At 40.8% G+C, this 24535-nt stretch overlaps 1 protein-coding gene across 3 annotated transcripts in view; it reads left to right on the top strand.

Annotated features, from left to right (window-relative positions):
• LOC121960451 (enhancer of polycomb homolog 1-like) overlaps positions 1-22792 on the top strand; it is a 42259-nt gene extending 19467 nt beyond the window's left edge. For 2 of the 3 annotated variants that reach the window (XM_088071753.1, XM_042510137.2), the window contains 12 exons: positions 2318-2463; positions 3001-3207; positions 3378-3526; positions 5610-5763; positions 7703-7861; positions 8580-8669; positions 8901-9049; positions 12061-12482; positions 17451-17572; positions 17967-18108; positions 19906-20317; positions 21112-22792. In XM_088071753.1, coding sequence (XP_087927879.1) covers positions 2318-2463; positions 3001-3207; positions 3378-3526; positions 5610-5763; positions 7703-7861; positions 8580-8669; positions 8901-9049; positions 12061-12482; positions 17451-17572; positions 17967-18108; positions 19906-20317; positions 21112-21184 — 2225 coding nt within the window. In that variant the 3' untranslated portion in view covers positions 21185-22792. Of the gene's footprint in view, positions 1-2317; positions 2464-3000; positions 3208-3377; positions 3527-5609; positions 5764-7702; positions 7862-8579; positions 8670-8900; positions 9050-12060; positions 12483-17450; positions 17573-17966; positions 18109-18190; positions 18287-19905; positions 20318-21111 lie in introns of those variants that run through there. The other variant, XM_042510139.2, reaches the window with a different exon arrangement.
• The last annotated feature ends 1743 nt before the right edge of the window (positions 22793-24535 follow it).

Here is a 24535-nt window from a genome sequence, read left to right as displayed (position 1 = left end):
TGTCACGCACATATAATCAAATGACACTGAGCAAACTGCTTTTATTGATTAGTTTAAAGCCTCCTGAAAAAATCAAATCAGTTTAAGTGCTGCCTATATTTAGAATGTTTTCATTGTTTTACCTTGCCGAAAGACAGCCCCCACAGCCGTTACATCAAAAACACCATTGAGAAAATGTTACATTTTACTCCGCTAAATGGTGAAGTTGCTGATCAACTGTTGTCGAAGGAAAAGAGGAGAAAATGTTCACATATAGTGAACACTGAAACTGGTTTTGTTTTTTTTTCTTTTGTTTTTTTTTTTTTGGTATGTGGCTAAAATATATTTTGTTTCAGCCCCGTCCACAGCAGTGCATCACTCAACTTCTGCGCAGGTGTTGTGTGACTGTCCTTTACTTTTCACAGGAGTGGAGTGGCTTTGGGTGTAACTGTCTCTGTAAAATAAAAATAAAATACTACCTTTTCAAGTTGTATGTCCTTCACCTAAGCCAAAGTGAAAAGCACAAGTCCCTCCTCAGTACTTACATTTTTTTTCAATGCCTTACCAGTTTTGCAGCACCCCTTCCTTCCTTAGAAATAACTAACAGTACCTATCTGTAAACAGAGGAGGTCGGCGTGGTAACTCAGAGCACGCAGAGAAAGCAACTTTAATCTGGCTAAGGTGTTAACACGACAGAATAGCTTAATTTCCAATCACATGATCTGGGTGTTAGTCCGGTTTCAGGAAATTCAATTTAGTGCAATTTTAGTCGAACTTACATGTACATGCACGGACTGTGTGGACACTAAAGTAACCATGTGTGGATAATCAAACACAGCAGTCTTGGAGATGTTATGTGGGACATCGGTGTGTCTGTCTTGACGTGCATCGTGTGTTACTTTGTGATTGTTTTTGTCTTTAGGGGGTCTGACAGTAGATGTATGATTTCAGAAAAGTTTTGAATTTGTTTGAGCCGTCTCCGTGGTGACAAAAAATGAGGGGTCAAAAGTTTTTCTGGGAGATTGAAAGGAGTTGGGATGACAGCATACTCTAGTCAAAATTTAATTTGGCACATTCGCACAGGAGAAATGAGAGGTTTGCAACCAAAAAGAAGCGCTGTATCTGTCCATCACCAGTGTTGCAGCCTAAATTTTCACACATCCCTCTATACAAATACACCCCAACACTGTTGATAGCATCCGATCAACAGTGACATGAGATTGGTTGCAGTCTGTGAGATTTGTTGTCTAGATCCTGAAATGAAAGTTCCCTCATCTAGAAAGAATAACATTAAACAAACTGAAAGGAAGTCCAAATGAAGAAGTGTTTCTCAGCAAAAATATGAGTCAAGTTGTTAAGCTGTGCACTGCAGCTAGTAGATGCACTGTGTTTGAACTAGCAACGTTTAAACCAGAGGGAGCACTGTAGCAGATATTTTCTCTACAATTCCTGCAGCCCAGTGTTTCTGTTATCTAACAGTTTAAATATGGGGTGTTGTGAAGGAATGCTGAATACATTTCCAAATGCTTCATGTTTTGACAGGTTAATGTGTCGACTAGAGAGGGGCTCTGAGAGTGACGGTGCAGTAAACGTGCTTTTTGTCCAGTGGTCACAGTCGCTGATGCATTACATTAGACAGCCACATTTTACCAGAGTAATATGTTTTGGTCTGGAGAATCTCCAGGCCAGTCTGACTGGTTTGGCAAAAAAAGCTTAGCCACAGGCAGTACTTTTGAGAGAACGGCTGGTTAAGTTCCTGGCCTGGATGCTTGTTTTTGTCCTGAAGCACTGCCTCATTGAGTCGGTGAAAGCACATGACCAAACACACGCACAGTGCTTTGTCATGATAAAAATAGTGTGTTTATTTTTTGAAGAAAGTTTGGCAGTAGTCTGGAGACAAAGGCGTCTGCAGTTCATACCTCGTGGCTTGCGTTTATTGACTTTGCCTGACTTGAACTGCTACTGAAAACAAATGACTATGCATTATAAAAATCATGACATGGCATTTTTTTCATTTTAGCAGTTCACTAAATGAGTTAGTTTTGAAACACACGTTTCTTTATTTAAGTCTATCTGACATATCTTATTCAACAAATGCGGCAGATGTTCTTGAGATTGTGAATTTGTCAGTGCAAGGTAAAAAGCTGAGTAAAGAAATGTGGTTAATATGCTTCAGTATGTCATAATTATTTCATAATCCGTCAGCAAGTTCATGCACAGTGCATAAGCATTGTTTACAGCAGCAATGTTGTGTCTACTTCAGGCAGTCCTGTTCCTGGCGATGCCTCTGAATTAATGTGTCTGTCTCTTCAGTAACAAACTCTTCTCCATCTCGCAGCTTTCAGTTTGGATACGGAGCAGCCAGACTACGACCTAGATTCAGAGGATGAGACGTTTGTGAATAAGCTGAAGAAGAAAATGGAAATCACAGCCCTGCAGTTTGAAGAGATGATAGACCGACTGGAGAAAGGCAGTGGACAGCAGGTATTTGTCAGGCTGTGTGGAGAGGAAATGCAAGTTTGCATGGCATTTGCACAAACACATCTCTGGCTTTGCTTTTACACAGAATAAATAACCCATCTGAGTCAGATTGTGTTTAACCCTGTAGTCACTGAATTCTGGTTTTGACCCTGTTATTTAGTAATTAGAGAGGTGGGTCATTGCCTTAGCCGTTGGTTTCTTTAATAGTTACTAAAAGCCACGGCATTTTCTACACCGAGCTGCTGCATGGAGCTCTTGTCATCTCTGACTAATACTTAAATTCATACAACTGTCAAAGTTGGAAGTATGAGTTTATGACATGTGCCTGAAGGCAACACGACTCCTCCACGCTGCTGAGAGCCAAGAAAGGATTGGAGTTTTTTGTATTTACAGCTATTTAAAATGACTGCAGCTTGTTTAAAACACTTGCTTTCTCTCTGCATTTATGTCTTTATTATTCATTCAACACATGAGCACTTTTTAATTGCTGCATCTCTGTGCCTCTGAGCATCGCACTGACTCTCCTATGTTGCTCTGCAGCTCGTCAGTCTCCAGGAGGCCAAACTCCTGCTAAAGGAGGACGATGAGCTGATCAAGGAGGTGTTCGACTACTGGAGCCGCAAGAGGAAAACCTGCAAGGGCGGCTCCCTCATCCCCAACGTCAAGCAAGAGAAGCGGGATGGCTCTAGCACCAGCGACCCCTATGTGGCCTTCCGCCGACGGACGGAGAAGATGCAGACCAGGAAGGTAGGAATCTGCAGCCAGGAGAATGAGGCAGAATGTGCCATTGCTGCTGCTCCATGCAAATGATTGCTTCTCTGTGGCATAGTAGTTAGAGACTCAGTAACTCGATGTCTGAAAAAGTTTCAGAATAAATGGGAACACTTTTGTCTGAATTACCGCCGTTCCATTTTCAGAACCGAAAGAATGACGAGGCGTCATACGAGAAGATGCTGAAGCTGCGCAGGGACCTGAGCCGAGCTGTCACCATCCTGGAGATGATCAAGAGGAGGGAAAAGAGCAAGAGGGAACTGCTGCACCTCACGCTGGAGATAGTGGAGAAGAGGTAAGAAAGACAAGCGGGGGAAATTGGCCCAGTGAGAGTTTGGCAGCGGTAGTTAAGCTTGTCTGCACTGCATCAGCTACCTTGTTAGCCAAGTAGTTGTTATTAAAAGGCCTTTTCAAAAGGATTTATTATTTATGACACAGGAACATGATAAAGGCTTCGCTTGTCTGATTAGATGACAGATGTTCATGAACAGATGAACTTTTTTGGATAGTACTGTGTCACACAGCTGTGCTCTCATTGTCTGCGGCAGTGTTTTGGCTTTAAAAGTTTTAAAGCACTAATTGTTGAGCTCCTGAAAGCTGAGAAGGTGACTGTGTCAGACCTTTTACTCCATGTGGTGTTTTGGATGGCTTGTGTGGTTAACCTTCATGTTTGATTAGGCTTTTGTTTACTTGTCAAGTTGAAATCCCAAGTAGAGGCCATTAGGACACTTGTCTGCAAGATTGATAGTGTAAAAGAGGCAACCGCATATTTTCTATAGAGTCAGGCTCCGCTGCTTGTGTTAATTGGGGGCACAGTTACGCACACACAGTTTTGCATGCATTATCAATTTAGAGTTCACCCTGTTTTATTCCGTAGTGTCAGGAGCAAATTAGCTTATTGACTTCTCTGCGGCTGCAAAAATCTTTTCTCCCAGTCTGTTTGGAAGTACACTAAACTGCATGTTTGTGGGGTTTTTTTGTGTTTTTAATTTTTCTGTGCAAAGCTCCACTTTGAATTGTTCTTTGTTTCCCCCAGTGGAGCTTTTGTGATCCATCTAAACATGACATGCGAATGGAATGAATTTGCTCTGAAAGTAGCTGTCAGTGTGAGCTTAAATTGGAGCCCTCTCCTTGAAGTGCTTTTGATTTGTAGTGACATTTCAATTTCCTCTTGTTATCCCGGCCTGGTTTCTGCCTGCGCATCACTGCCAGTGTTCACTCCCAGATTGGACCACTCTATTCTCGATAGATAGCTTCGCCGGCCCACTTCATGATATTACGCAGACGTAGAGAGTGACCCAGGTGTACTGCACAGTTGTGTGTAGTCTGTGTGTTTTTGGCTCTTCCTATGCACTGAAATTGAAGCTCTTCTGTCTGTTGGCTACAGCTGTTTGAAACAGAAGCGTAGAACTGCCGGGCCAGAAAAAAAAAACAACTGTTAAGTCTCAGGGAATAACAGGAAACGTTTCCTGTTAGAACTTTCTTGTTATAGCATAAAACATCTTGTTATAAAATTTTCTAGTTATCACATGAAAATATCATGAGAAAATATCTTGCAGAAACATTGTTTCCTGTTATAAGACAATGTTTCTCATGTTTTGATATTTTCTCATGACATTTTCATGTGATAATTTTATAACAAGATGTTTTATGTTATAACAAGAAACTTTCATTGTTATAACAATAAATTGTATTTAAAATTGGGATAGCAGTTTATATTTTATTGGGTTGTATATAAATATCGTAGCAAGTTGTATATAAAATCTTATATTTTATTTTAATTTTTTAATATTGAAGTTTAAGTGGCTTGAATATTTGTTATTGACATTGATGTACAGGCTTTGTGTTGGCCTTCCGTTTTGTTTTAATTCTGTGGTTTGTTTTGTTTTTACATGTTTAAATAAAATAATAATTAATTCAGTCATTGATACTTATGTAACTTATCCCGTAATGATATGAAACTTTTCATGATATAACAAGATAAATAAGTATACTGTTATAACAAGAAAAGTTTATTGTTATAACATGAAAACGTGTTTCTATTACATGAAAATATTTTGTAAAAACATGAAAAACCTAATTTTATAACAAACTTTGTACCCAACATTGACAAGTTGTTGTTTCTTGCCTTGCAGTTCTGCACTTCCGTATTATGGTGTTGAAATTACACATAAATTAGCATTCCTGTTGCTGAATGTTGCAGTATAAATTACAAAACAATGTTTACTGATTTTCCAGATTTCACTTTGTTGTTTGGACCTCTTGGAGTGTTTTCTTCAAATTCATAAATAAAAGGAGTGGTTCAATTTAACCATAAAATACTCCCTAAAACTGTTCTGCAGTTGATTTCTAAATATCACTCCTTTTTTCTCGTTTAGGAATGCAATGCCAGACTTTGGCAGCGAGGTGATGGCAGAGGCTCTTGCACAGCGAGCTCTAGTGAAGCCTGTCTACACCATCCCCATCATTCCCCCGTCCAGCAGTAACCAGTACAGACACCAGGACCACTTGGATATGAAGGACTACAAGAAAGTAAGGCCATCTATGTATTCACAGCACAGTGGCTTCCTCCTAATAATGTCAGGAAGAGTATGGGAAATGATTTTCAGAGAAAATGTTATTGACTTCACATTTGTCCTTCACTTGAGTCAATTCACATGTTGATGATGGATGGAAGTGGGGGGCTGCGTAATGCAGCACAGTACTTGTTATCGAACACTGAACGCGAATAAGATCTTGGCCTTGTCGTCGTTGAAATGATAATTATAATAACATATCAAGTTGCATTTTTATATTGCCTGTGGGTTAAGTTTTGAATAATGACTTAAATAATCCCTTTAATGAAAAACCTTAAACTTAAGAGAGTTCTGAATACCAACATTTTTCTAATCTGTGTACAAGATAATGTTGGCTGACGTTGGATTCCTTTATATGCTCATCTGCTCCAGGCACGCTCCTATAAGCCTTTACATTACTTAGTTAGCCTACATTGCTAAGTAAAGCTACATGCTAACATGTTTTTTCCCTGTGATTTCAGACCAGATTCTTGTCCAAAAATATCAGTTGAGTTTACAAGCATTTATCAGTGATTTTTAATTAGAGAAAGTGTCTTTCTGTAACGGTCATTCCCAGTGATTCCCCAACTGCAGGTAAAATGCTGCATTTAGCTACATGCTAATGTAATGGAGACATGTGATGTTGTTAATTTCTTGCTCATTTTAGATCATATTCCTGCTGGAACGTGTCTGGTTGTGTTAAGAAACTTTTATTAGTGTTTCTTAATAGTGGAAAGTGCCGCTATGTGAATACAGGAGATCCAGCACATATGTCAAGAGGAAAATTGTTGGGTTTTTTTGACAATTAATGCATGTATACCTCTTTGATGAGAAACCAAAAATGCAGGTATGAACCTGAAAATTGAGCATAATAGGTGCCTATTTCAATGGCAGCTCGGTGTCAATTTTTAAATAAATTGCCACACATGGAGTCGTCAGGTATATATAGCTGGTTTATGATAATGACTACAATGTTACCGTTAACTCCACCATTTACAATTGAAGTTTTGAATGTGTGACTTTCCCCCTAACATCCTCTTCAGAATAGTAGATCCATATTTTTGGAGGAGAAAAAAAAGCTATAATAATGCACCAAAAGCTCCAAAAGGTAAATATTTGAGGCACTTGGGTATCCCTGAGCCAAAAAACTTATAATTGTGTATCAGTTTATGTACACTCTGATAATCAGTTATGGCAGTGAAGCAGCAGGGTATGTACTTTATGTGCTGACTGCTTCAGACTCCAAATATTTAATGCAGAGCTACATCGCCATATGCTTCGACAATGTAGCACTTCATTACACAGCAGTATTGTGAACTCTGTGTCACCTCTTCTCATTATAACTTCATTAGCTCCAGTGTCCAACAACCCTCCTCCTGCCCGACAGGGAGGCCACTATTCCCCCTTTTCCTCCACCAGCTGGTTGACTTTTCCCTTTTGTTTACACGCGCTCAGTTTTGGTTTGACTCTGCCCCCTTCCTCCCTCATCACTCTAACCGGCACTTCTTCCGCTGATTTGACACAGCAGTTCTCCGCTGTAGAGTCCCTGCCTCTCTGTTGGCTTTGTCCCCTCCGTCTAAGGACTGAATAGGATCTGACTAATCCTAGTAGAGTTGGAGTCTGCTCAGACAGGGAGGGGTCGTCCCACTGGGGAAGCTGGGGTGAACGGTGGCACGAGGGTGTATTGAGGAGGGGAGGGGCAGCCATCTGGCTAGGCAGCGGCATCTGGCACATGCTGCCATCTGCATATCAATGCCTCTTTTACTCACTGTTGTTTCTGCACACACTCCTCGGCTGTGCGTAGACCACCAACACCAGGCTGCTGCCGACAGTATTGCTCTGCATCTTGAAATGCCTTTCTGATTACGCAGACTGTAGTATAAACATTAAGCACGCTTTCCCTCTCGTCCTCACAGCCGGAGAAGACGGAGGCAGTGCGAACCAAAAGGAAATATGAAAAGAAACCCAAGATCCCTCCTCTGTCAGCGCCTCAACATTCAGGGCCCTCGGTGTTCAATCCCAAGGACCTCAACCAGTATGATTTTCCCAGCTCGGACGAAGAACCCTTCTCACAGGTAACATTATTTAGTTTTCGATGAGTGTAAGCTAGGGCTGGGCGTTAAAACGATAATTGTTTCATAAATCATCAATACATCCGTAAAAGGAGAAAAAGACAGCGAGACCAGGGCCCCAAACAACCGACCACCTTTAGTCGTCCATTAATGTGTACAGCAACGCCTTACGATTACAATATTAAGTGCAAGTTTTTTCTGGTATTATTGTTTTGATCATGAAATATAGTTGCTCATGATTAAATTCACCACATAACATCAGTTACAGTAGCTGTAAAGTTTACTTTACTTTAAACTGTCTGATAGTTTGACATGCTGCTGACCACAATTATTATTTTAATTGTTTAATTGTAATTTATTATTTTATTTAATTATTTTATGAATTAACATTTTTTATTCATAATTGTTTTGAATTTACCACCACTTTTGTGAAATGTTGTCATCTTCTGACAATAAATAATAGTTTAAACCACAATTAATCATATGATTTCTTCACAAAATCAGCCTTTAAACTCTTACATAATGATTTGACTTTTTCAGTAGATAATTATAATTATAGTATATGAACATTTGATATCATAATAATATTTTGAGCCATATCACCCTGCCCTAGTGTAAGCCAATCTAAACTGTTCTTAACGCTAAAGGTGATGCTTATTGTGTCAAGTATATAAAATGATGTGGCTTCGAGTCCTAAAATCGCCTTGTTTTTCTGGTATAGATCCATTCAGGTTCCTCAGAGGCAGAAGAGGAGAATGACCCAGATGGCTGCTATGCGTTCAGGAGGAAGGCTGGCTGTCAGTACTATGCTGTGAGTGCCCTCCTGTGACTCCCGTGCTTCTATTTATAGAGCCAACAGCAGGCCGGCCAGTCTGGCTGCCCTGGCTGTTTGTCTTTCACACTCTGCTGGACACAACAATGCATCAACAGAGACTCGCCTTTTTCTTCTCTCAGTGTCCTCCTCTGCTCCCTGTGTTAATATGTGATGCTTTCTTTCTCCCATTTTCTCTTTCTGCACCTCCTGTCCTCACCTCCTCTTCAGTCTCGTCCAGCCGAGAGTGGCAACTGGCCCTGGGTAAGCCCGTCGGAGGGTGGGCTCGGCGACCCACGCTTCCGTTACTGTCTGACCTCGCTGAACATGCCGCGGCGCTGCATAGGCTTGGCACGGCGCCGTGTGGGCAGAGGGGGCAGGTGAGTTCAGTCTGGCTGTTTGGCTCTCTGATGCTTGGATTCTTATGCAAAAGCAATTTAATGGTGGCTTGTTACCAAGTTTGGGGAATTTGGTTGAATCAAAAATTCTGATGTGTGCATGACTTTATAATGTGAAACTTTTTTATCCACCATTTCACATTCTGACATCTGTGATGTAAAGAATAAGTGCACAGGGTTCCTGAGGATCCTTGATTATTGGTATTAAAATACCTTAAAACAGTATTTTAAAAGTCTTAAAAATAATAAGACGCAGGAAGTAGGAATTTGATTTTTTTTTTTGCATTCTAAAATCTAAAAATAAATGGTGACTTTTCAATTGATAACTTAAAGTCCCTTGCATTAATGTCACTGAAATGTCATGTTTTGTTTTATTTTATGAGTTATAATTTATTTTTTATTAGGTTAATATTTTAATCGGTTGATATTTGATATAAAATTCTTCCTAGCCAGAAGTAATTGTTGGTTAATATTTTTGTATTCTTCAATATGCTTATTGTTAAATCGGTCTTAAATTTTGTTCTGAGAGGCATTAATAAAGTATTAAAAAGCCTGAAATCCATCTTGCCTTAAGTTGTAGGAACCTGGTGTGATCAGCATGTTGCCCTGGCACTATGTATTCATCACAATCATGAAAACCTACAAATTCAGTTAAGAAAATGAAGTCTGTGAAATTGTTGAAATCTGAAATGAAATGTGTGTAGGAATGCTGCCAGTACCAATACTGAGCAGGGGGAATTAAGCCAACAGTTGGCTGTAGCTGCTGCGGTTGTTTACCATACCAGCTCTGTGGCAGGGTCCCAGCGATCACTTGGCGGGCACATTCCATTATGAATATCATGCTGGCTGCTAGATGGTGAACATGACAGTCCCATTTTGGGATTCACCTGCCACTGTGGCCTGTAGACAAATCAGAAAACTTTGCTTCCGCTGAGTTTAAACAGCGACGTGTCCCGCAGCTTTGTCTCATATCTCCTCAGTAATTACACATACGGTTGAATAAAGCGCACTGACTGGAGGAGTTAGCCAGCGGCCGCCACAGTGCCAGGTGTTGCCGAGGCAGTATCTGTTTCACAGACTCGCATGAGATTAGCGATGTTCTGTTTCTCTCTGCAGTCGACCTTATCTCATGCCCCGAGGGAGACTGAAGGACCAGACTGTCTCTGAATTTAAAAGTCTACTTCAATATGATGCGCACTTATGAAAGAAATACTTGATATTGTTAGAAATATTGGAGCTTGGTGTGTTTGTTTAGGCAGACGAGCAGTGAGCCTTTGCGATGTCGTTGAGCCCATTTGTTGTTCTTTCCAACACGAGTCCAGAGTTAAATATCTCAACATGGATTTCAATTAGATTTAGTCCAGACAGTCATAAGTGCATCCTTGTGACTTTTGTTACTATAACGTCTTAGTCTGCACCAAACAATTTAATATTGTGTGACATCTAAAAATGTCACTGTACAGTTTTTCTCTTGTTCCAGCCTCAGGCCAAACTGAATATGATTTTTGTCCTGCACTGGGTCAGGTATCTGAGGCCTGCACCCGTGCATGAGTAAAAGTTGACCAAATGCGGGCGGGCAGTGGGTGAGAATGAAAATCATCGTGGGTGCCCAAGCTGGCTGTGTGGACACTCAGCAGCTTCTGCCTTATTTAACAACTGTATCACACATTGGACAGAAGGCGCATTTGACAAAATATTCTGAGGACAAAACATTGGTCCAGAGCTGGGAGGTCAGCTGACTGTAAAGGCCCATTACTTTGGATATGTGGACAGATGATCACTGCAGAATGGGTTATCTTTGCATGGCTTTGCATAACAACAACAACAAGTGGGAGTGCTTTGCACATTTGAATGGGACAGTATAAAATGAAAGATCAAAACAGCAAAACAGCATGCTCAATCACTGGTTGGGTCTCAGGGAGGTCTGGATATGTCCTGGAGATAGTTGCAGGTATTGGATAGGTTCCAGTTTGGGGATTTACAGATGCAGGTTTGCAAAACTGGACCTGTGCAGGACTCCCACTAGCCAGCCCCTCCAGGATTTTGCTGGCTAGTGATGTCATCACTGTCATATTTTGCTGCTTGGACAGAGGCCCCGCAACACTGAGCTTTTAATCCCACACCAGCATCAAAATGGCTTGACTATCATTAAATACGTGTTGGGCAATGTTGGCCATGTAATGCTAACAGTTAGCCCTGTCGATGTGTGTCTGTGACTCCAGTCTCAGAGCTTCAGTCCTGCAGCAGTCGTCTCATAATAAACAGCAACGGAGGGGCTGAGCTAATCAAAACGCTGCATGCAGCTCCACAATAAAATGAAATTGTACCAGTTTAAAAAGTCACATTTGTGGTAAAGTTGCAGTGACCTGACTATATTGCAAAGTTGCACAGAATTCTCTGGCACTGGCTGCATTTACATCAATTTTTGCGATTACAGGTGTGTCCGGTAGCTCACCTGTTAGAGAAGGCGCCCCCTGTGTAGAGGCAGTGTCCTTGCCACAGAAGGTGCAGGTCAACTCAAACCTGCTGCCCCCCCTCCCTTTTATGCTTAGGCTGTCCTATATATTAAAGGCAAAAGCCAAAAAAAACTACTACAATGTAGTATCCTGGTGGTACTGACTACTGTTGAGGCTCTAGAATATCAGGGTTGTGTCTCTTTTTCTGGATTTTGCAGAGCATTGTAGCAGCTGTAATCTTTGAGTCTTGTTCCATTACATAAGTGTTCCTAAGTGCTCTGTACTCATGGCAGAACTGCTTGTTTTTGTCCTGGTTTTTGTGCAATACCCAGCTACATTTGGTGCTGGCCCACTGGACATTGTAATTACATGAATGGTATTGCAGGGAATAGCTGCGCTTGTGCAATCCTCCACAACCAAAGGATATAGATGTTGCAATGCACTGATAATGACTGCAGCATGTTTTTCGTTGTATTTGACCTCAGATGACTCGAGTGGTTTCTAACGGCTCACTGATGGGTTTTTGTTTTGCTTTAGGATCTTGTTGGACAGAGCACACACAGATCTAGACAACATCATTCAGAGCCTGGACTCTGACCCGGAGCCCGAACCACTCGCCTCACCACTTCCAAGTTCTCCGCTCCGCAACTCTAACGCCAGTACCTCAGAAACCAATACCTCGGACCCAACCAGCTCCTCCCACCTCCCCTCCTCTTCATCACCCCTGTCGTCGTCTTCGCCAACACCTATGGACCTCAGCCAGATTCTTTTGAACATTAAATCTTGCCGATGGAGGCACTTCAGACCACGGACGCTATCCCATCACCCCTTGGGTGGAGGAGACTTGTCTCGCAGAGGATTTAGGGATTTTAGCCGGACAGTGTCAGGACTAACGAGGACCCTGTCTGGAGGAGCCAGCTCCCAGAACCGCACCGGCCCAGCCCCCACCCCTGTCAATGGTGAGTCAGTTGTTTTCTCTGCTTTGCTGCTCGCTGTTTTCTTTCTCTTTGGCATTGTGCGTCTTAACCCTTTGAAACCTGGATCTACATCAGTTTTCCTGGGCTGCGTTCAGATGCCTTTCACAACTATTAAAACCTTTGAAACTTGAGAAAATTGGTTTGATTTCTTCCAAAAATGGGGAAAAAGGCAATCAGCAACTTGGCATAAAATGTCCCACAAAGAGAGAAGAGAAAAAAAGAGAAAGAATCATTGGAAAATGTTCAAATAACTAAGGGAAAATACAGATATATTTGTTGCTTTATTGTGTTTTAAGCAAAGGCGTCTTGGCTTTGCAAGGATCACGTTTAATACAGTTTTTATAAGCTGTCAGTCTACGATGGTAGTGATTCTGGCAGCAGTTTCTGGGAGTCGGTTTAGCCTGATCGGCCTTTGTGCACTCTGTGCTGTAATTAAAGTAGTTGCCTCAGTGTGAGCTCCAGTCAGAAATGCAGTTTGTCTTCAGTTTATTTTGTAAATGCTGTTATCTGATGTCAACATCCATCTCTGAGCTCAGGGGCTTTCTCATGGTGTGGTCCAACTCGCTTTAGGCCGATTTTTTGTGACTGTGGATATTGTCTCATTTCTTTATTGTATGAAAGTTTAGATTGGCTCTGTTTGTTTTTATTGATGTTAGAAAGCGCTTTTGGGTTGCTTTAGACTGTGATCTTTTATTTTATTTTATTTTATTTTATTATTTTTTATTTTGTGTTTGGGCACTTCTAATTTTACAATGGCATTCTGGTCTCGTTTTTGTGTGATTTGTCTGATACTGGTAATCTGTCCTTCACTCTTTAACCCTCAGGGACTGTTTGGCACATTTAACACACTTTTTATTCCTATTTTTTTTGATAATTTAGGCTTTGTTCATGCATATACCATGCAGATACCTTATATTTTTGCTAGCTTGCAGTCCTCTGCACTGCTACACTTCTCTGCAAGAAAAAGTGACTGTCATTAGCAGAATAGCATGTAACAGTCGACAGGAATTGTCATTATCTGTGTGCGTGTGCTTTGTTGTGTGTGCAGTCCACTTGTATAAACACTGCTCTGTAATGCTGCTAGTGGTACATTAAGGTATAACTACCCTGCTGTGATTGATAAAGCACAACCTTTAACGTCTCATGGGACAGGTTTTTTTTTCAGAGCCCAGCCCCAATAGAGGCTTAATAATGACAGCTTTTAAGTGTGAGGTATATGGATAGTTTAGGGCTCGGCCTGATGGCAGGAGAGGCTGCCTTCTATGACCAAAGGATCTTCTCTGTTGGGCTTCAGCTCTTCATCTCTTGGTGCAGAAAACAAAAAAAACAAAGAGAACTGCCTTTTTGGTGTGCATGTGGAGGGGTATAATTGAAAAAATTCTCCATGCATAAAATTATGTGAGGTGCTGTTGTTTTATTGATTTTCTGCATGTGAATATTCAGCAGTTAGAGAATAAAAGTTCGACTTAAAAGCCAGCTCTGTTGTCAAGTCGAGGCTTGCTGCCGCTCTTGTGTAACAGATTTTGATGAGGCACCTCAAAGGTAGATTGCTCCACTGCAGCCTGGGCTCCCATGCTGCCGGTAAATCACATGAACTCTTTGCTTTCAACCCTCTCTCCATATTATAATACATTAATTCCAGCTCCCATGGCTTGGGGGAGTCAATTAGAAATGGTCGTGTATAAATAGATTCATGAGACGTGCTGGAGTGAGTCTGTGCTGGTGGCGGGAGAAAGGCTAACTTGGTGAATATTTGAGTCACACTGGGCTGGTTCGGGACAATAGTAGGATGTCAGGCAAATTGGCCTAACCTGCCCCCAAACGTCTTAGTCTCTGGATACTTCTACTACTTCTGGGGAAACAAAATTGTGGATTCAAAAACTCCAGATGACCCGCTTAACGTTTGAAGAGTTATGCGATGCAATAACCGTTCTTGTGGCACCTGCTGCATTGCTTTGTCATACCCGAGGGAGCCACTTCCTACTGACAAGCACATAGCAATAACATCATGTGACCTATAAAAGCATAAAAAATGTTTCTATTGCAGTTTTACACAGAGTGATCATCAAACCCCCTGTTCATCCCTGTGCCTCATGAAAAACATGTTTTTATATATTATTTTAATCTTGTTAATCGTTTGTTTTAGCTCCACATCAAAACTGTTCCATAGTTGTCACTACACAGACTGATATAAAAAAAAATAACTTCCTGGGCATGCAAACACTGCAAGTTTTTAAATTAAATTTTCCCCTTAAAGTGGGTGCTGAAGCTATCAAGTTTTGGAATAATTCTATAAGGATTAGAAGATGATTTATTTTGTTTTTCATCTTTGTGATCAATGTCTGTAATTGGTGAAATAATAAATAGTTGCAGCCTTGAGGTTTATTGCAGTAATTAAAGTGAAATGAGGTTGAAAAACTGTATAATTTGCTGTAGATTAAACCCACAGCATGGAGTCATGAGTGGGCGTTGCTTTGTTTTGGTGGTTTTCTAGACAATCCATTTATTTCAGTCCCAATCTCAGATGTAGGATTCAGTATTTTTCTTTCTTTCCTCTCCTGGTTGAAGCAGGTGGATTCTATCTGTGGTTGAAGACTTCTCTGTTGTATCTTGCTTTTGGTTTGTTCTCCATGTTGTGAATAATCCTGGACTTTTGCCTGTTCTGTGTCAAATGGTTTGAATAAGTGCTGGCTAGTACTCTCCTCAGAGTGCACTGAAAGATTGCTACCAGATATGCAGAGTGATAATATATAAGATAAGATATGATAATGTTACAGGATTCTGGTAATGGAGGCATTGTGGTTTCTGTTTGTAGTCTGAGTAAACTTGACTAATCTTATATTAGCTGGCTGTGGTTGCTGCAGGTTAACAGCGTGGAGAGCAAAAGAGGCAGAACCCATTGGCTGAAACACTGTCTCTAAACCCACCTGACAAAGATTTAGGTTTTTATTCACCTTTTCTTTATTGACCTGACCACATATGCAGATAGTTGTTTATAGAGAAAAGCTGAAATGTTTTTGGATCTGTTTCGAGATGCTTATCTAACTGTAAACGGTGACTGGTGCACCAAAGAGGAAGTCTTGGCCTGGAAACCCGCTGTCTACACTGAATGTCATGTACTGAAATATTTGCCATTGTCCCCAGAGACCTAATCATCGTCAGATGATAGCCGATTGGTTTCAAGATGTTTTTACATGCCTTTTGTGAAAGATATGTTGATGTGCTACAAAATTGATGAAAATCATCAAATTAATGAGTTTCAAAACTTTGTTTTAGGGTGCTGGTATTGTATATGCTTGTCCTCTGTTAAACTGTCATGGCCTGCTGTTACACTTAAATATAGCAAAGCCGTCATTAATAATAGAAGTTGTCCTGTTGTGATAAATTGGCTCTATTCCAGTACGCATTTGTAGTGCTGTCACATTTGTGTTTGGTTCATTGCTTGAGCCTGGTACTGTGTCACACTATGACACACAACGAACGGCGTGGCCAACTACGTTATTCCTGAATTGCTGTTGAAGTGTTGCTCTTGTGCTTGTTGGCGTTGTGTCATTTTGGGGTTGTGTGTGTCAGCTACTTGCTACAAAGCACCTTGACTGATTATCACCAGAAGTTTTTTGCTGGTTTAAAAAAAAATCTGTGCTTTTTATCAGTGTCTGAGACTCATTTTAAAATGACATTTTGCTGCCTTGTTGCGTTGCTGTGAGTACCTCAGTACACAGAGAGTTGACATAGCGTCAGCTAACCTAGCTAAACAACATAGCATCGCAGCTAGAAACGAAAACATATGATTGGGTGATACCTCAGCGATGGTGCTGAAAACGGTTGAGGCCAGATCTTATTTGTCAGCATCAGGTGTGAGATTGTAGCTCTATGTCATGTCAGACTGGCCTCATATGAAATATGCACCACAGTACTATGCTTTGAGTCTTTGTGACACAATATCACAGTTTCATGGACACACACAGCTTTGACCACTCAGGTAACCCCACAGGTAGAATACCTTGCTACATGTACTTGATATAAATTTATTTGAGTGGCAGCAGTGCAGTCAGACCTCAGGAGTATAGACTGTTTGTGACTTTGTGTTTGATAAGCCTTCAAACTTATATTTCGTGCTTGTTTCATTTTCTTTACCTTAAACCTTGCAGCAACATGCCCTCGTGCACTAGCCCCTGGTGTTGTCGTGCCACAGTGCTCTTCTGTTGGGAAGCCTGCTGAGGCATCACTTTTGTATCCACAAAGAAAATCAGTCCGTGTCAGTGACTGCTGATTCAACTGACAAGCGTCCACGGAGCATGTTGATGAGGAATGCTGAGTTACTGTATTACTAGACGGGTTTCCATTAACAGATTTGCACGAAACTTAAGAGATGTTTTCAAAATGTTGACAAAGCGCCATTGTTATGGGACTTCTCTCACAATAATATTCCAAGATGCATGGCGATGAATGCTCAAAACATTGGCCGCATTATTTCTGTTGCAGCCACCGCACTAGTCGTCGTTATTTCCAATGGAAGGTGTAGGCGTGCTACGAGAGCACTGATGTAAAGGAAAGCCCCGTATACATGGGAGCAACCACGTATGAGGGATTTCTGGGAGGTGATGGTCCATGATTTCACAGAGGAATTGTGGATTGCAGATGATAGCTCAACTTCTAAAGCTATAAAAGCAAAGAAAGTGTTTCTGTTGCAGTTTCACAAAATATGTTTTTTTTTATCGCCTGAAATGCCACCTTATGCGATAAATGTGAGTTTTTTTCAAAAGTGTTTCCCCTCTGACCAAAAGAGAATTTTTTGAGGAAAAAGCCTACAAATATCTACACAAATGCAGCCACTGATAGCTTTAATAAAAGTGCTTGTACTTTCTCTGCATAAAAGTCTCCCCTGAAGTAAAAAGAAGTAAAGATCAATTAAAACATCCGAATTCATCTTATCCTTCCTGTCCACAGTGTTCACGGCAGAGCAGTACCAGCAGCACCAGGAGCAGCTGGCCATCATGCAGAAACAACAGCTGGAGCAGAGCCAACAGCAGCAACAAGCCAACAACTCTGCAACACCCACCAACACACAGGTCAGCCAGGATGGACACACAGCTGAGAGGCTTTACCACACCTGTGCTCGCAGGAAAACCTTTTAAAGAACAAAACACAGATCCATATCAGGTGTAAACATATTGTGGGAGGAAGGTTTTACCTCCCAGGTGTTGAAAATGTGTTTTTGTAACCAAAAGGAGGAAAATGAAAACCTTTTTTTAAACCGAATCAGTTCTCCTGATATGGAAATCATTTCCAGTTGAAGGTCGGTTCACCCATCCTTAGGAAATGGGACACATCCTCATTCCCACGAGCTGCATTAACACCACTGGCTCAGTTCCTGTTGGGCAGCAGAAGCGCTGACTCGGTTGTTTCATAGATTTCAGCAGTCTTTGGCACTGACCCACGTTTTCTATCTGGTTTCCAATCTAGGCGCTCGTGTCCAAGACGTTGGACCAGGCCAGCGCCCAGTTCGCTGCTTCAGCCCTCGTCACCACAGACCAGCTGATGGCCTTTAAGTCCAAAGAGGAGCTGGTGCTGGCGAGTGGAGTCAACGGAGTCCTGGCAGGTGCAGGTGAGCGTCACTTATTTTGTTATTTTGTTACTGTTACGTGAATGACTTTCTGCTAATTTTGCTTTTTCTCATGAAATACTAGATGCTTGGGTTGTTGAGCCCTTCAGAAAATCCAAGAAGGAAAAATTCCTCTTGGTTTAACTTCCCTCAACTCATGTTCACAATAAGGCCTTAGAGGGTAAGTTCAGTATTTTTTAACCTGGAACCTGTTCTCCCATTTTTAGTGTCTAAATGACTAATTGGAACCATTTTTTTTCTGGTATTGAGCAAAAGTCCTGCAGCTGGCAGCCGCAAAACATGCTGCACTGTAACCATCTGGGGCATGTTCACACTGTAAATTTACAAAAGTGCTTGTTTTTGTCACTGACAGGCACAGATTATTATTATAAGTGTCGCCAACCTTATAAAAAAGGATCCTTACAGGGAAACACCTTTTTGATGTCAAAAGTAAGATCTTTTTGGACCAGAAGCAGCTCCCAGTCTCCATTTAAATAAACATTTTTATTCACATAAAACACACTTCATTCAAAGTCGAAGCAAACAAAATCAAACTCACAAATTCATCTTGGTTTGTCTTTCCACTGTTCCAACAATCACGAGTCTGGTTTGGTTGAGATAAACTCCTAATTCGCCCCGTTAGGTGTGAAATATGCTGGCTCTGTACACACTGAAATTGGAGTCTGGTAATGGCAGCTGGGCGACTCTGCTGGTCTGTTTCTGGTAAAACAAAAAAAATCTTACTCTTCAACAAAAAGCTCTGTTTTTGTCAGGATCATTTTCATAAGTTGTCAAATACTTAAAATATCAATCTGAGCCTCTCAGTTGTAAAAACAAGCACCATTGATGGACATACAAACAACAAACAACAAACAAATTTCAACAGTTCAGTAGTCACTTAAACACACAAACATGAAAACATCCAGGTTGGAAAATACCAAACTTAACCTTTAACTTCTGTTTAGGAGTCACAAGAAGGTGAAGCTTCATTTGAAGGGGTCACACGGGAAAACAGTTATTTTTTTAATTCGTTCATTTATTTATGTATCAAACTTTTCATTTTTTCAACAAAAAGACAACAAACAACATATAACACGTAGGAGATGTTCACAGTAAATTCACATAGTTATCATATTTTTTGGTCTTTTTAAGTCTCGACAACTCGACTAAGTAAATACCACCTCCAGAAATCTTCTGTAACTTTGCTGTGATTTTTTTTCCATATTAAATCCATTCTTCATCGTGTCTCTCCTCGGGTTTACTCTGGGGGACTGCAGCTTAATTCAGGAGGCCGTTACCTTTTTTTTTGTTAAAAGCAGAATCCTTAGTGGATTTATCATTTTTCAAGGGAATTAAAACAACTTTAAAGAGTCTTCGGGGAAACAGAGGGAGGAAAATGGATATTAAGATCACAGTATTTGAAAACAACTTCTATTAAAACAAACGCATAACTACGTATTTATAGAAATGAACCCAGTATCAGTAGCCCTCCATGTTTCCAACTCCATCACCAACCGCCTTAAACATTACCTTTGTGTTGCATCATCACCACGGTGACGACATCAACAAAACGTGAACATAACGAGCTTCACAAAGACAGAATTTATGGCTCGTCTGTTGTGTTAGATTGCATGAGATTGTGCAGGAACGCCTCATAAACTGTCACGTTGTCAATGTGCCAAATTTTGAGATCTCGCCAAAGGAAACGTTTATTAGACAAAGTGTGTTTTACTACATTCAGGTTGATGTTTTTGTTCTTGTTTTCGTTTTTATTTACGAGAGCTTTTCTTTGTTCGCCAGGTGTGTTTAAAGGCCTGCACCTCTCCAGCACCACCGCCGCCCTCCACCAGACCAACCAGTCGACACACACTACCACCTCCATGGCCCCGACTTTCCTCCAGCCCTCCTCCAACTCGGCCACCCCTTCACCCGCCAACGCCGTCCCCGCCTCCCTCACCTCCACCCCCAGCGCCCACGCAGCAGCAGCGCTGGGGATCCTGGGATGCAGCGCCGCCAACGCAACCCCCGCCACCACTCAGGTCCTCATCGGGAACAACATCTGTCTGAGCGTGCCGTCGGCCGCCAGCCTGGCCGGGCGCCACATTCCCCGGACCCTCGGCAACGTGCCACCCTCTGCCTTAAAGCTGTCCGCCACCACCAACCTGCAGATGCCCAAAGTCTCCGGAGCATCGTCCATGGACATGGGCTCAAGGTAAGACACGACAGAAAAAAAGAAAAGCTGTTTGTTTTGACTGATGCAGAATAAACAGACATGTAGCCGCAGGCTGTAATTAGTTCACACTGGAACTAAAGCTGCAAAGACTTAAATCCTCCACGCTGTTGTGGGCGATCAGACGATAGTTCCTTATGGCATTGTCTCAAACAACGCCTCCATGTTCCAGACACAACAGAAGACGCACATTAATAAAGACAAATGAGAATATATATTTATATATGTGCCCAACAAAAAATTCAGTGCAGCACTTTTGTTTTTGCTCCTGTTTCTCACAGTCAAAGATCCAACACTGTTTTCATGCATTCAATGGAAATATTTCTCTGAAATTTTGGTCACAAATTTGTTAAAATTGCTTTTGGTGAGCACTTCTCCTCTTTTTTAAAAGAGTTTGAATGTTTGCTGAGCGTGTTTAGATATGCAGAAGAACGTCATTGTAAGTTTGTTGCTCTGGTGGCAGTTTCAGACTACCTTTTATGTAATGTTTGTTTGTGGATAAGCAAGAGTTAAGCCTTCGCATCAACACGCAATCCCTGGTTTGAGTACTCAGTTGGACCTGGCTTCTAAATATTGCCACGGCAGCGTCTGCCAGAGATAACCGAAAATCCACATAAATCTGCCTGAAAGAGGAGCTGAAACGATGTTGCATCACAGCTCTTCGGTATTCACACAGACGAGAGATCTGGGACAGTTAAAGACACCGTTTTGACAAAGTAACACCGGAGATAAAACGCGAAAGAACACAAGCGTTAATCTTTCCCTCTCCTCCGCAGGGATAATCACGACGAAGACAAGCCAGCACTGAACAGTATAGCAGACAACACAGTGGCCATGGAGGTGACGTAGTAGCGGTGCAGCAAAGAGTCCGCTCTTTAGGTGCTGTGCATCGTAGCATCGGGAATGCAAAAGGGACAGCAGGACTCTGATGCAGACTGACAGAACGACGAGGGGCCGCTGCCGGCCGCTCGCTTGCAATTCTCATCTCTCATACCTTTTTAAACCTTTTATTTCGTTGGGTTTTTTTTGTTTTGTTTTTTTTGTTACTGTTAAAAAGTAAAAAAAACATCTGTAAATTATGAATATGGCAAAATTAGTATCTGTACAGTAACTACATATTTGTAATATCCCCCTTGTATATATTACTTGAATACAGAACTGTCCATTTGTGATGTTTTGCACTTGGGAGTCAAACTTAATGGAAAAAAAAAAGTAAAGCCAAGTAACTTGTGGCGAGTGTGAGAGATGTGGGAGTTGTATAGAGAAGAGTTTTATCACATCATGTGCATGGTGCGGAGCCTGCTGTTTTTATCTATTTATTGTGCTGTGTTTACAGTTTTTTTGTTTTGTTTTTTGGTTTTGTTTTGTTTTTTTATTTGTACACTGTACCTTCGTTGGTTCCTGTGCTGTAGTAAATGTTAGGTAGCTACGGACTCCTGGGTATTTTTGTATATTGTGAACACAAAAGCAGGTCCCCCCCCCACGTTTTTTTTGGGTCCCTGTGCTTCTCTCTGTGGATCATGTGAAAATCAATGGTGACATACATACAGACCATGAGGCCAGGAGAACCAGGAGGAGGAGGAGGAGGAGGAGGAGGAGGAGGAGGATGAAGATGGTGTTGGCGGGCGACTGCGCGGTTCACTTGAAGAGAGGCGCTCCTCTCTTCCTGGGAGCTTCCATTAACATTGTCCCAAACACAAGTAACAAAACAGGGATGAAGTCTCTTCCCAGAAGCCTCTGCTGCTTCTGATTTTAAAGCACTATTTTTTTGTGATTTTCTTTTTTCATGGTTTTGATAAATATTAATGCTGCTTTTGTATTTTCGTTTGTTTTTAAAGGGGTTCTTCATTTTCATGCAAGCGGAGTCCCCTTTGTATTTGTTTTATCCCACAAACATTTTTGTAAGACACAAATTCAGTTATTTTTGTATCCTTTTTTTTTCTTGTGGTAAACATGATTGTAAGCTTTTCGTTAATTGAAAGACTTCATTCTTTTGTTCATTTGTTACTTGTTCATGCATAGGTGATAAGGGAGGTGAATGGGCAGTAATCGCTGTACGTGTTTCATCATTCCAGTTTTTAATAACAAAAAAAATGCTAATGAGGGGGCGGAGGGATGATGGGAAAATAGCAGTTTTCTCCTCTCTCTATCCCTTTTTCTTTATTTTCTTTTTTTCTTTGAAAAAATAATCTCCAGACGGCTGCAAGGCCAAAAACCACAAGTATTTGGGTGCCTTCCTTTGGGGAATTTAATGTACTCTCTTCTGTGAAGAGTTAGGCACAAAGGCAGCATTACTTAGTAGTGCTTCTCGTCTTTGTCTGAATCTGAATGCCCAGTCCAATGGCAGGATATATCCTTGAGGTTTACTTGTCCCACCTGGAGGCTGAAAAGACTAAAAAAAATGTGACAGAACTCTCACTAAAATAAGACAATAAAGCCCAGGGCATTAAATGTGAATCGTTCGGGCTCCGTGTCGTTTATGTACACCTTTCATGGAAATGGTTTGTAACTAACACACAGGGTTCCCATGGTCATGAAAAACCTGGCAAAATCACAATCATGTTTTCAAGGCCTGGAAAAGTTAAGTGAAAATCATTGAAAGTTTTGGAAAAGTCATGGCATTTTATTGTGCGTGGTGAAATTGTTACAGTAATCTGCCGTGGATAACCGAGTAAATGTAACATAAATGCAAATGTGTTTTTGGTAGCAGTCGACTTAATGTAGCTCGTGTCAATTTGCGTTACGTATGGTTTTGCTTATTAAAAATGTGTTCATAAAAATTACAAAGCATATGTAATATAATGCAGAATACCTTAATTTTATCACTAATTTGAAATCTAGCGCTGCACTGTGACCATGACAACATAGCTAGTATCACAAGATACATGGATATGTAAGAGTTTGAACAAATTTTTATTTTTATTTTTTTAATCTTTGCCTGAATATTTTCTTAAAAAGATGCAGCAGGTGAGAGAACTGGAAACTGGAAACTGGAACTGGTAATATCACAGAAAAAATAACATTTTACACGTTTACCAGTGCTTTAAAAAAAAAAATGGGTAAAACTATGTGTGTGTAATTATGAGTGAAAAAGAAACCCAAACAGAAATGTATATCGGAGCTTACTGAATATAAAAACACTTTTAGAAAACTGAAATTGAAAGAATGTTTTTATTCCTTTAGACAACATTTGTCTATCATTTATGTATATTTATAACAGTCTGTAATGCCAAGAACAAGTTAAAAACTCCTGTGGAGGTGAGGAGTGTCATTAACTACAAGACCCATAAGCCACTGGGCAAATCCCTGGCTTTTGATTGGCTGTGTAACCCCAGGAAGTGATACAGGGTTTACCTTTTAAAACAGGCCCTTTTTTGACTAATGCAGCATATAGGAAGAGTATGGAAGCTCCTATTGGCTCAAGTGAGGTGTCATCAAAAGGTCAGAGTTCAGCCACCATTTTGACAAAAAAAGAGTTGGCATGTTAACATGCAAACAGGAGTGACAGCACACAGGAAAAGGATAAATGTGAACAATTAAAATACAATAGAAGTTTGTGGATATCTGTGAATGTGTTTGGACTAAATATTTCGCTGGATTTAGATCGTCTGGATTTTTGGGAGTGAATGAGGACCGATCTGTGGATTATAACACCTCACAGGTGAGTTAAAACCTTTGTTTGTTTGTTTGTTTGTTTGTTTGTTTGTTTGTTTGTTGTCTGACAGAGGTGTTATGTGATCCTGTTGTGGGGGTTTTATGTTGACATGGTCAGCATCAGTGGTGAACTGGTGGATATCTGAAACCCTCTTAGTCCACCTGCATTTATGAATATTAAATTTAGCATATAAAGACCATGTCATCCAGCAGTGGGTGCAAAGCATTCTGGTAGTTGTAGGTTTTCTACCTCTTGTGTCTTTTTTTCTCTATTTCTCTTATCATGTCGTACCAGTTTCAAAAATATTTGAGTCTCGCATAGATACCGCATAGATGGCCTAGTTTCATGTGAGGGCCTTCTTTAAATTGGTGAAATACTTCTTTTAAGAGTTAGCCTTTGTTGTTGTTTAAAATGCTGACTGTAAAATAAACAGAAAATCAGTTTTAAAAAATAAATAAAAAATCATTAAATAAATAAATAAAATAAAAAAAGACAGAAAGAACAAAAGACAGAAAAAATTAAAGAAATTTAAAATAATAATATAA

This window comes from Plectropomus leopardus, chromosome 21 (genome assembly GCF_026936395.1).
Source record: "Plectropomus leopardus strain MGB_pleo_1.0 chromosome 21, ASM2693639v1, whole genome shotgun sequence".
Classification (NCBI taxonomy): Eukaryota; Metazoa; Chordata; class Actinopteri; order Perciformes; family Serranidae; genus Plectropomus; species Plectropomus leopardus.
Note: the sequence above shows the minus strand (reverse complement) of the source record. Positions and strands in the feature narration are given on the sequence as shown.